This window comes from Lonchura striata, chromosome 4A (assembly GCF_050655825.1).
Source record: "Lonchura striata isolate lonStrDom1 chromosome 4A, ASM5065582v1, whole genome shotgun sequence".
NCBI classification, from domain to species: domain Eukaryota; kingdom Metazoa; phylum Chordata; class Aves; order Passeriformes; family Estrildidae; genus Lonchura; species Lonchura striata.
This window is the reverse complement of record NC_140742.1, coordinates 8,285,188-8,297,052: the sequence shown is the minus strand read 5'-3', so window position 1 is coordinate 8,297,052 and position 11,865 is coordinate 8,285,188. Positions and strand designations below refer to the sequence as shown.

Genomic DNA, 11,865 nt, shown 5'->3' with positions numbered 1-11,865 from the left:
CCTGATGCTCGACTCGTTGTCATATTCCCATCCCGATTCACAACAATCAGAACTGCTGCCAGAGCCTTTGATCCCTGCCACCTCCAGAGACTTCCCATTTCTCAATCTCACTGAGTCCTGTCCTGCAGCTTTCTGTTGCACCTCTCATGCTCATTTGTGTTCTTGTGAGCCAATGCACCTGTGCTGTGGTGACTGGAACTTGTATAGACACACCTGAGGAACCTTTTAAGCCATCTGTTGAACAAGTACTTAGGGTATGGCTTCAAGTTTGGTATGAACTGATTTACAATTATCTTACCGACCTGTCCTTGGCTGTGTGCTCCTGCCTTTTCCACCCATACAAACAAAGCCAGTGATTGCAGGGCATGCAGTGAGTTCGCAGATGCAGGAAAACAAAAATCCAACAATTTTTTCCTGTGCGTGTTCCCTAAATCAGATTAAGAAATTGTGCCGATGCCTGGTGTGCCTGCATAATTACTAAGTCCAGCAACAGGCAATGATTATTAGCAGCACAGGGCCACAGGGAATGGTCCGTTTTGGGACCAGAAGTTGTTCCATACCAATGCTGAGATTTCTCCTTTCTGATTTTGCAGCAGCTTCTGTCAGTACTTTAGGTCTCAGCCAAAATAATTACAGGCTTTTCAGAAGATGGCTGGAGTCAGTTCAAAAAAGGACTCATAGAATACAGCTGTATCTGAGGCACAAAAATCAAAAAATGTGTTGAAAAAAACCCAATCTGACTCACATGGCTCCTCACATCTTGACCTTTGTTGTGTTCTTTGTTCTGTGTTCTTTGGGACATCTAGAATTTTGTGATACACATTCACAACAGACATGAACTCTGCAAACCCTGAACTGCTGCCCAGGCTGTGCTGGAAATGAGAAATTCTGTGGAATAAAACCCACCTCCTTTGAAGAGCACTTTCGGGTGGACATGTACCCAAGCATGTTTGTACAAATGTTATCTCCCCCGCTAATAAATTCTATTACAAGCCCACACATCAACTTTTCTGCTCACTATTCCCTAAGTATCAAGATCTATTTGATTTACCTACTTATTTGGTAAGGGAATAACTCCTTTACTCACCAAGGGAGGCAGGGCATAAACCTGGTTTTACAGCTTTTTGGCCAAGGATTGCAAGAGCTTCATACAGAAGCCTCAGAAGACAAAGTAGGAAAAGCAGCTTGTTCTTTATCCTCTGATGAAGTAAATAACAATTATACCTGACTTACATTACATCACGTAAGAGCTGGTTCAGCTGCCTGGGCATGTACATTATTCTCACCACCTTGTAGGTTGAGCTAGTTGAAGAGCAACAATAAATACATCCCCAAAGAGCAAAAGTCTGGGTTTGAAAATTGTAACTTCAGAACAGAGCGAAAACACAGCCACAAACTTACTGGGCATTTTTTAGGAAAGTAGGGTGATCTGCTGGGATATTTCCTTACTTGTGTTTCACATCTTGTTTCTATTGAAAAATTTGCATGTATGACTGTCTCTGTTTTCCTCATGAATCATATTTTTTTGGATTTCTCTGACATGGATGTTGCAGCACTCATGCTCCTTCAGGATTTTTAAAGTCAACATCTTCTATTTGTTGCTGAATAATTTAGTGTTCATTATTTCATTTGGTGTACTTCTGTGTTTATTTTGGTAATCTTCTGTAGAGGGTGCCTATGTGATAGCACTAGGGTTTAGTCCCATGAATCTTACACTGGTATTAGCTTCTGATCACTCACCCTGTTCTGTGAAATGAAGAAAAAACTATAAAAAAAATAGGAAAAACATGTTTATTGAAAACACTTATTTTTCCTGTTTTTCTAGTCTTTTATTTTGACCTGGAATAAACTCTGAATTTGATTACAATGTGACTTTTTCCCCTGGGTTCTTGTGAAAATTATTCAAGAAAAAGGAAGTAAAAAAACCAGTATAGTGTCAGGGTCCAGAACATCCCTCTGGCTGCCCTGGCTGTCTCGAGACCCTGGCAGGGGGCTTGGGGACCTTGACAAGAAGTCAAAAACATTTGTGGCTTCAATTTTAACCTGTGGAAAAAGCTGTCAATCTCGTATGAGGAATTAAAAGCCACAAGGGTTTGAGTAGTGTGATATTTGAATTAACATAGGGTGGAAAATTAGAAATTTGTGAGTTTTTAGAATATAATTCAGGGCGTCAAGATGGAGGAATTTGGGTGTGTCCTAGCCTTCTTTTCCTTCATCTTGTCCTCCATGTCTTGGGGTGATGGTGACACTTTTCTATTGGTTTAGAGACACAGTCCAACATAGATGATATTGACACCTTATTGCAAACAGACTATACGTAACTTTTGATGTAAAAGGCAAACACTGCTCGAGAGGGCAGGCAGAATGCCATGGCTGTCTTGCTGGGTGGACCTCAGAAGGTCAGAGAGAGAATGTTATAGCTATGGAAGAATAAACAACCTTGAGAAACTGATCCCAAGAATTCCAGACTCTTTCTTTGGCTGCACGGGCTAGGAAGCAAAGACTTTTTATGATCTCGGGGTCACCTTGACCTTCTGAACCCCGAGAGAGACATGGACAGTACAGGATGGCTGGTGTCAGGAAGCTCTTGAGCAGCTCTGCTCATCCTCTGTGTCCAGCAGTTAGAACAGAGGCAAAGGGGAGGAGCTGCTCTTTCACACACAGAAGGTTAAACTAGTCCAAGAGGGCTAGTACAACACTCATAGGTACAACATGCAGGATAAAAGCACTCCTGTAATGATTATGGAGCAGCAGGTGTTAGATTTACATGAGAAGAGAGTAAATTACATCCAGCTGAAATATTATATGTGCATCACAATTGGTTTGCCACTGTTTGGCACAAGCACATTATTTGAAGTACTGAGTCAAGGGGTTCAGTTAGAAATATAGTTAGCAAAGATTATATACTGTGATTAGAGCTTGAGAGGACACTCATTGATACTAGGTGGGGATAACTGAAACAAAGCTGGGAATGACAGGTGATATACGAAGGTTTATAAGAGTGCAGGAGTCATAAATACTACGGACTTCTAAGAATGAGAAGAGGTTTGGACTGTGACCAGCAGATCAAAAAGCCCTGCCAACTGGCCATGGATGAAGAGTTCACCAGGAGGAAGATGGCTTTCTTCCTCCCACACACCCACTCCCTTATTTCAAAATCCCACCAACCCAATTAAGAGAACACAACTGCGCTGCTGTAATGGATATTCAGCTGATTGTAATATGAAGTTGGCAGGTAATGATTATGTATCTTTAGAAACTGTGAATATGTAAAACCTTTTCTGTATAAATAGAGAGCAGGAGTCTGCAACTCTTTGTGCACGTCTTTGGAAAATATTCCACATGGGTCTGGCACTGTAATAAACACCCTTCTTTTCAATTTTACTAGTTGGAGAGTCATTTTGTCCATGCTTCAGTACTACAGTCTGGTTGTATAAGAATTAGCTGTAGACAGTGCTCCTCAACACAGTGAGAACCCCCTTTTCAGTCAGAGAACTCATCTCTGTGAACATCAGATCAACACATGCTACTCTCCTCAAGCAGGTAAATTGGGTAAGATGTAATTTCATTTCTATTAAATTTTTGAGTCCATAATTTCCACCTATGTTCTTCTCCAGTTCTTTTAGGCCAAGGTATTCAAATCATAATGTGGAATCCCTGGCATTTGGTATCTTTAGAAAGGGAAAACAAACATATTTTACCTACTTTAAGACAAAGATATTATGTTATGTAAAGTCTTATTCGATATCAAAACACCATGTTGTGTATGTTCAAAGGTCTTCTGGAACAAAACCAAATGTTACACACTGCAGGTATTCTCTCATCCATGACTTTTCATTTGCTAGCCTATCTTATGAAAAGTACTGATATCAGACAAAGATTACAACATCAAATAATATGTAAAAATCCATCAATTTCTGCAGTAAGTTCTTCATTCCAGATTTTCTGGGGGAGGGGAAATGGAGCTCTGAGGTTATTTTTTCTTAAACTGATACTTTCTAATCCCTCTACAGACAAAAAAGCAGTAGGTCCAAGAGAGAAGATATTTATACTCTGCTTACTTGGTAAATCTCTAAAAGGAAGTTCTTGTACATAAAATTCTGGCAGACCTTTGTTGTCTTGTATGTCCTATTTGTAAACCATCTGGCTCTGACACATCCCATTATCCAAACCAATCCTGATACTTTGAATATCCAACTCCTCTTAATCCTCACAGATACTTCATCCTATTTCTTTTCCTTTTATGCAAAATTACCGAGGCATCCATTCTGAAGACTTGATGTGTTACACAGCAGTTTTGCAGAAAAAATAATTAGAGGCACGCAAATAAAATACGTAATGTACCCAAATTGAGGAATAGAAAGAGTGTGTGCCAGGATGTCATTTGAAATATGTTCCACTAATTTTTCAAGACCAAAAAAATCCTGCCATTCCTTAGGCAATATAAGAAAATATAAAATGTTAATGAACAATAGACATTTCTATTCTTCTCAAACAGGTAGCAAATATGATGTACCCAATGTGAGTATCAGCTACATAAAACAGGCACACATACAGTACAATCTCCAAATATATCTGTGAGTTAAGCTCTTTGAGCCATAAATAAGAAAAGATCTGGAGGATTTCTCTAAACTGGGACAATTAAGTAAGAAGAGGATAGACAGAGAAAATATGATCATCTTCTTGGCACTCTTGTCTAAAAACAGCTGTAAAATAGTGGCCACTCCTAATCCTTTCTAAATGTGTGAATACATAAAGGAAAAGCAAGTTGGTTTGTTACCAGTCTTTTTATAACCGATATAATAAAGAGATTTTTCTGTAGAAAATCCAGAAAAACTATTTAGCAGGACAGAAGGCTAATCCTTAGGGCATATCATTTTTGTAATTAATTAAAACTGCAAATAAGTGTATCTTCTAAAATGCAGTGACTGCATATATTCTAATTGGACTGACATTAAGCACTTCTTTTTTGGCCAAATTACTGTGACAGCTTTCCAGTATTTGACAGTGAAATGGCAGAACAACTTCAATATCAACACCTTCAGAAGTTCAGACAAAAATTCATCTTGGACCATTGAAGACATCTGAAGATACAAGTAAGAATTCCACTGAAATTCCAGTAAAAATAAGGAACAGAAATTGAAAATGCAGCCAACAATATTATCTCAGAATATTAAAGACATCAAAAAACATGCATAAGGAACTCCCTGGAAATCCAGGAAAACTATTAGGTTACTTGTAGTTTGAAAGAGCTTTTGAATGTCTGTATCTCATACATCTGGTGACTGTAGTCAAGATATGCCTTTACTACTGATATTTAGAGGTCAATTAGCTTCAAATGTATCTTGTACTGGATTAACTATTAATGAGATTCACACCTCTTAGTAAAATAATTTGGAAAACTCACAGTATGCTTTTAAATATTGTTTGTTGAAAGAGAACAATGAGGAAGGTGCTAACCATATTTACACACACTAATTTCTCTTCCTCTTACCAAAAGTTTGTGCTAAATTTAGAGCCTGTTTGGCACAAAAGCACATAGAAGCAGAAATGTGGCTGGTTTGTTATAGGCACATCTGTATTTTGCTTGAAACAGCTAATGAGTGAATTTATGGATCACAACATTATTTCCTCGGAATACAAATAACTGTAGGTATTTAGAATCATGCATAATAAACATTTTGAAATGTGGTCCAGTTACTATTTGAAGATAATTTTTGTCACAAAGATTTATAAGCTTAACATTTTATAGACACTACAGCCAAGCTAAATACCCAGCTGGAGTCCTTTTATTATGGCATTTTGTTACATATCCTTAAAACTTCCACCCTTCCCATATGAAATACTGGAACCTTATGTACAATTGATAGGATTTTGAAAAACACAGATGTTAAAAATGTCACTGGATAAAAGAATTACTGAACTGTGCTCTTCCTGAATCTGAAGTGTGTTATTAAAAAATAAGCAGAAAATGTATGAAAGCTTTGGGAGGAAGGGGAAGAATGAATAAAAGAATTCTGGAAAATACATTTTCTCCAACCAGCTATCAGAAAAAACAATGAGCTGTCAGAGAACAAATCTGCTTAACAGGAGGAAACATGCATGACTTGTGGTGCTACCAAATCCCTCAATTTTGTATGTTAATTTAATGCGCTACAAGTTTTTAAACCACATCTCTCTGATTATTAGATTTTTTTTCTGAAAGTTATTAAATCACCTAATAATTTCCAAGCCAATTTAAGCTATTCTCAGAGTTTATATCTGTGTAAGACCATGAGTGGCAAGCAGGAGAAAACTTGTATCAAATGACAAATCTCTCAGGTGTGCTCTCAGTGAGTACAATCCATCCACTCTTGCAGCTGGGAAAGTTTACCCAAAATTGTAATCAGCTACAGTAAGCTCAACTTTCATGGAGATTACTTTAGAAATATTTGCTCTGAGGATGTATGAAAATTATAATTTCTGACTTAGGTTTTATTACTCCAGACTAGGGCAAGTTTACTGTCACTGAATGCAATAGGGGTATGTGGACCCCAAGTCACTTTTTAGAAGAGAAATATCTCTTACCAGTAAATACAATTTCTCCTTCATGTCCCCTGTCCAACAAAGCTTTTAGCAGCAAATATGATATAATGCTAATTTCTATATACTCTACAGTCCTTCTATTTACAAAGTAGTTTTACATTTTATTATATTCCATTGTACAACTTTACACAGTACATCATTGTTTTGACTCATAGTTCAGCAATTCAACATGTATTCAGATAATTGCCTTTCCACGTCCTGTTATTCATTTAGCTTAAAAAAAATAGTAGAAAACAAGCACAGTGGTGCAATGTCCAGGCACTTTCAATGTTGCTCAGCAAAATAAGCAAGCACCCTGTTTGAAAGCATGGCAACTTTTTTTGTGGGGAAAAAAAATGAAGCAAAACAAACCAAACCACCCTGCAATTCAATCTTTGCTCATCATGGATAGTTTCAAACATCCTTTGTACAGTTCCAAGAATTCCTGAGGAGGCTCTGTAAAATATGACTGATATGTTTATATGTCAGCAGTGGGTCTGAGTGAGCAGTAGCTTCCATCACCAGAGGTTCCACTGATTGCACAGAAGACATGGAGGGAGTCCTGCATCCACGGTGAATGCATTGTGTCTTCATGATAGATCTAAACAAAGCAAAACAATCATAAATTCAGTACAGGTTTCACTTCATTATGATAAAGAAGCTGTTTAAAAAGGTATGCAAAAGAGATATCCAACCTTGTCTTCAAAGCTGTTTCACAAAGGCAGCGTAACAAAGAAATGAGAAAGAAGAGCAGTTTAGTGATTTCTGTAGCATTAATACATACACCATTCTGTGTGTTACTGGATCACTTTTAGTTACAACTATGCACTGTAGGAAAGAAACAGTTCTCTGTATAACAATTTTTTATGTCTCAACAGAATTCTAATAGGTTTTCTGTGAGCATGGGGAGTACATGCAGCTAAATCCCAAACACACTCACTACCTGTGTGTCCAGGTTTTGTACTTTGCAGCCTGAAGGACACCCTGCCAGCACAGGATCCAGCTGGAATGGCAGAGCTGACTGTATTTATTTTCACCACGTGGTTCACCAGTCAAGTCAGTTGAAATTGCAGTAGTGAAACTGAGATCACTTGCCATCGTAAACAGTCTCTGGAAATCCAGATTTCTGCCAATCTCTGGAATTTCCTGGACCTCTTCAGCTGCAGTTTATAAATTTTTTGTGTTTACACTGTAGCTTAAAAGATCTGTAAATTGGTCACAGGCTGACCCAGTGACTACCCAGCTGCTCTTGCATCTCAAATGAAGGGCATTGCCTGTGCTGCTTTAGGACACTGACAATACATAGAAAAGCATATGTTGTTTGCAGTGAGAACCCTAAGTTAATGCACTATACTTTTTACATTTAACTGAGTAATGTTGTAAAATAAGAAAACTTATTTCATTAGGTTGAATTTATTAGATATTAGGTCATTTGATGGCATGAGAAGTTCAAGTCAGCTGTTGTACATCATGTTGCACAACTATGAAGAACAGTGTTCATAAACATGGTATTTTAAGCTGCCTTTTGAGCTATTATAAGAAGAAAGTGAAAAGTATATCCTTCCCAGGGAGCCTTTTACTTGGACATTGCAGTCACACTTTGCCTATTAAACAAAGACAACACAGCACTGGATAAATCAATTGAGGTAGCAGGGGGTGTGTTTTAACAATGCTTCTTTGTGCTAAAATAATCTTAGCTATTGTACTTTGACTGTGCAGGACTGAGTGATTTGTTTTTGATTTGACTATTGCAAAATTCAAAAGCCACAAAAGTTTCAGCAGCTGCATGCAAATTAGATGTCTTGGCACTGGCAAACAGCTTGGAGTAAGCAGATGGCAGCTCAGCTCTTATGAACAGGCCTCTCTGAGCAAAGTTCAGTACTGGAGTATGCAGACAGTGGCAATGAAAAACCAGCGTGGCAAATGTGCAAAATCAATAGTTTGCACACTACAACAATGGTGGCCATGAGCAGAATAGGAGGGGAATCTAACAAAAGCAACAGGGATGCAGCAGTTGCTCTCAGATGGATCCACTTTTATGCTCCCACAACAAAATTCATCCTCATCATGAGACTGTGTCCCTGAATTGATATTGTACTATTCTGTAACAAGACTCTGATTCCCATAAGCATTTTTTTATTGTAAATTAACCTTATTACAAACAGCAGCCTGGTGCAGTTGTATTATTTTGCCACTTGCAGATTTTTCACTTAGTGTGAACAACTAATCAACAGACTGTGGAAGTTGCCTATCCATTTTTAGTGAGTTATTATGATACATATTTAATTCATAGTCACACAAAGACTGTATATTGACTAACTGGGCGATCCGGAAAGCGTTTTTCTAAACTTCAAGTTGTATGGACCACAATGCAGTCTGTACTGTTGATTTTATATCCTTGATGCTATAAATCTACCAGCTTTCTTTTGTCATAATGAAGGCAAAATTAAAGAGCAGAGGCATGGAAATGACTTCAGAAAGACAGTTCTCATCTAACTTCACAGCTTAATACTAGATAGAAGTACAACTGCTCTTTGAATCTCTCTCCTTTCTGATACTACTATTCAAATTTTTCTAGAAAGATCCAAGGAAACATAAAATCATAGATCAGATAAACTAGCACGAATTTTAACAGTGCATGTAAATGGCACGTTGGCATTAGGCAAAAATGATAAGAAAACATATATAAGGAAAAGTAACATTTAATAAAACCCTCTAAGCTGGATATAACTGAGGACATGAAAATTCTGCCAGAGAACTTTGACCTCTGATAATTTTCAAATATGATGCAGAACATGGCAGAGGATTTCTGATGACCACAGCAGGCAGTGGTGTGTCACTGAAGACTCCACCTTGCAGCACTCTGAATACCAACATCAGGCTGAGACTTTCAGCCAACAGAAAGCAGTTTTGGGAATCCACCAACTCTTCTGCTCCATTTTCATGTTCGCTAGCTCGCCCGTTTATCTTTAGCTACAGAACATGAGGAGTGATCCCATTTTCAGTTCCCAGCCAGATCTCAGCTTAGGCAGTTTTCAAGCACAGAGAGCCACCTCCATGGGCTCCCAATGTGCAATACGTGCCTGCTCATGGATGATGTCAGAAAGCTCTTTCACCATATCCTGAAAGTTTGATTTTAGCCCCTCATGGTACTCCACTTGATCCTCCTTAATGAGACGCTCGTTGAGCTCCAGAGCAATTCCACAGGCTTGGATAAACTTCCTGGGAAGGAAAGGAATGAACGTGGGGCATTACAACAGTCCAGTCTTCTATCAAAGAAAGCAACTGAACAGACAGGCAAATCTCATTATTTCCCACCCCCTTTTCTCCAGTGTTTGGGGCAAGACATATTCCAGGGGAATCCCTGGCACAGTGAATCAGGTAACGAAGAGGGACTGCAGACAGGTATTGCCTTTCTGCTGGAGCTCCCTTGAGCCTGGATCCTCGGTAGGTGGGACAGCCAGAGCAAAGCTGTCAGAGGTCAGACTCCTGACAGCAGAGACTGCCTCCAGAAGGAAATTCACTCCATGGGGAGCTGTAATGCTCTTTCTGAGGCCTGTTAGTCATTCTTTGCTTCATTTAACACACATATGTTCCTTTTTTATAAAACTCAATACGAATATATTCACAACTGAGATGGAGACTGTGTTTGCATTGCAAGGCTGGAAAGTAAAACCATGCATGGCATGTTTTCAGGAATTACTCCCTGATTGCCAGGTTACTTGGTACACAGAAGGAGAATGGGACTGGCCCAAATGCTGCTTTCCTCATACAATGAGAATGGAGAAATGGTGAAATGGGAGTCACCAGCACAGAGTAAAAAATGCAGGGACTGGTGGACAGCTGGTTGCACCTGAGAAGTCCAGAAAAGAGTGTGGCAAAGACTCATCATACTGAGGTGAAACAAGAGTTGCCTAATCATATACTGGGGGACACTTTCAACTGGGATGTAAAACTTACCTTAAGGGACAGAAATTGGAAAAACACTTGTGCAAGTCACACAGTTTCAAAAATTAGCAACAGAAACAAGAACAGTGCTCTTCCACCATAAACTGGGAAAGGATTTGCTTTAAAATATGTCAAATTCATCATTAGCCAGCAAAAAATTCCCTCAGAGAAACTAGCAAACAATGCACAATATCAAAGACCCCTGAACCCCTGGACTGTCAGATCTCTGGTTTTCAAACATACTTCATGTGATAATCTGAAAAACCCACACAAACTATTGAAGCAAGTGCTCAAGCAGAGCTCTCCATGGAGAGTACAGCCCTGGACTTGGGAATATATATCTTGGTATATATAATCTTGATATATATCATTTCATTGGCTTTTTTCATACATGTGAGCACCCACAACCCCATGAGACTTGGATCTTTATGAGATATATCTAAGCATCCAGCATCTGCTGAGTTTGGAGACAGACAAAAATATAATCAGAGCAGGTACCATCTGCTAGTTTTCATTACATTAGAAATCCTACCTGAACATTTCTTTTAACTCATTCACCTTCTTAGCAGGATATTTGCTGGATTGGCTGTCACTTAGGAACGCCCTGGCATAGGCCAAAGGACCAGCATTAACCTAGAATGAAAGAAGAAATAATTTATGCTAGAACTCCTGCTGAGATAAAAAGAGATATCAAATTTGTTTCCTCATATTTTCCTCTTATTTCTACGTGGAAAAGCAGCACAGTCTGAGTCCTAAGATCATGCATCCAGCTGGAGAATCCAGGCTCACAAAACAGCTCTTTCTGCCTGATCCTTAAAGTACAATCTTCAACACTTAAGTATATTTCAGCAGTTACTTATGGTTAATTAATGTGCAATTACACTTGGACTTGACACTGTAAACACCACTGGACATGTTTATTCCCACGAGCCAGCTGCATGTGCAGCACTGAACGTGACAGGGAGGCTGTGCTGGAGGCTGCAGCCCTGAAGCCTGGGTAGTTAATGATTTCTGGAAAGTAAATGTGTTGTGACCATGGCTCACCCCGAGCTGTGCATGTCAATGCAATTCTGAACAGACATCAAACAGACTGACCTGCACAGAGACACAGCCCTGCAGTTTGAGCTGCAGCTGGATCATGTCAACATCGCCAGCAGAGCTGCAGAGATTCTGCAGCTCTGCTGTCTTGTCCTTTATTTCATCAGTAGCGACATCAATTGGCTTTAAATTAACCTGATGTTCATAATTGACCGGAATTCTCTTCTTAACGTATGGAAAGGAGTTCAAAGCTAGCAGAAACAGCAAAAGACATGTACAGATTGAAAAGTCATGCAGCACATAGGAGTACTCTTC

General features: G+C 39.0%; 1 protein-coding gene across 5 annotated transcripts in view; it reads right to left on the bottom strand.

Moving 5' to 3' along the window:
* Positions 1-5,557: 5,557 nt before the first annotated feature.
* DOCK11 (dedicator of cytokinesis 11) overlaps positions 5,558-11,865 on the bottom strand; it is a 75,261-nt gene continuing 68,953 nt past the window's right edge. For all 5 annotated transcript variants that reach the window (XM_021548503.4, XM_077786513.2, XM_085570919.1 and 2 more), the window contains 4 exons: positions 11,608-11,801; positions 11,045-11,145; positions 9,648-9,786; positions 5,558-7,165 (listed from right to left, as the gene is read on the bottom strand). In XM_021548503.4, the coding sequence (XP_021404178.2) occupies positions 7,043-7,165; positions 9,648-9,786; positions 11,045-11,145; positions 11,608-11,801 (557 nt within the window). In that variant the 3' untranslated portion in view covers positions 5,558-7,042. The remainder of the gene's footprint in view (positions 7,166-9,647; positions 9,787-11,044; positions 11,146-11,607; positions 11,802-11,865) is intronic.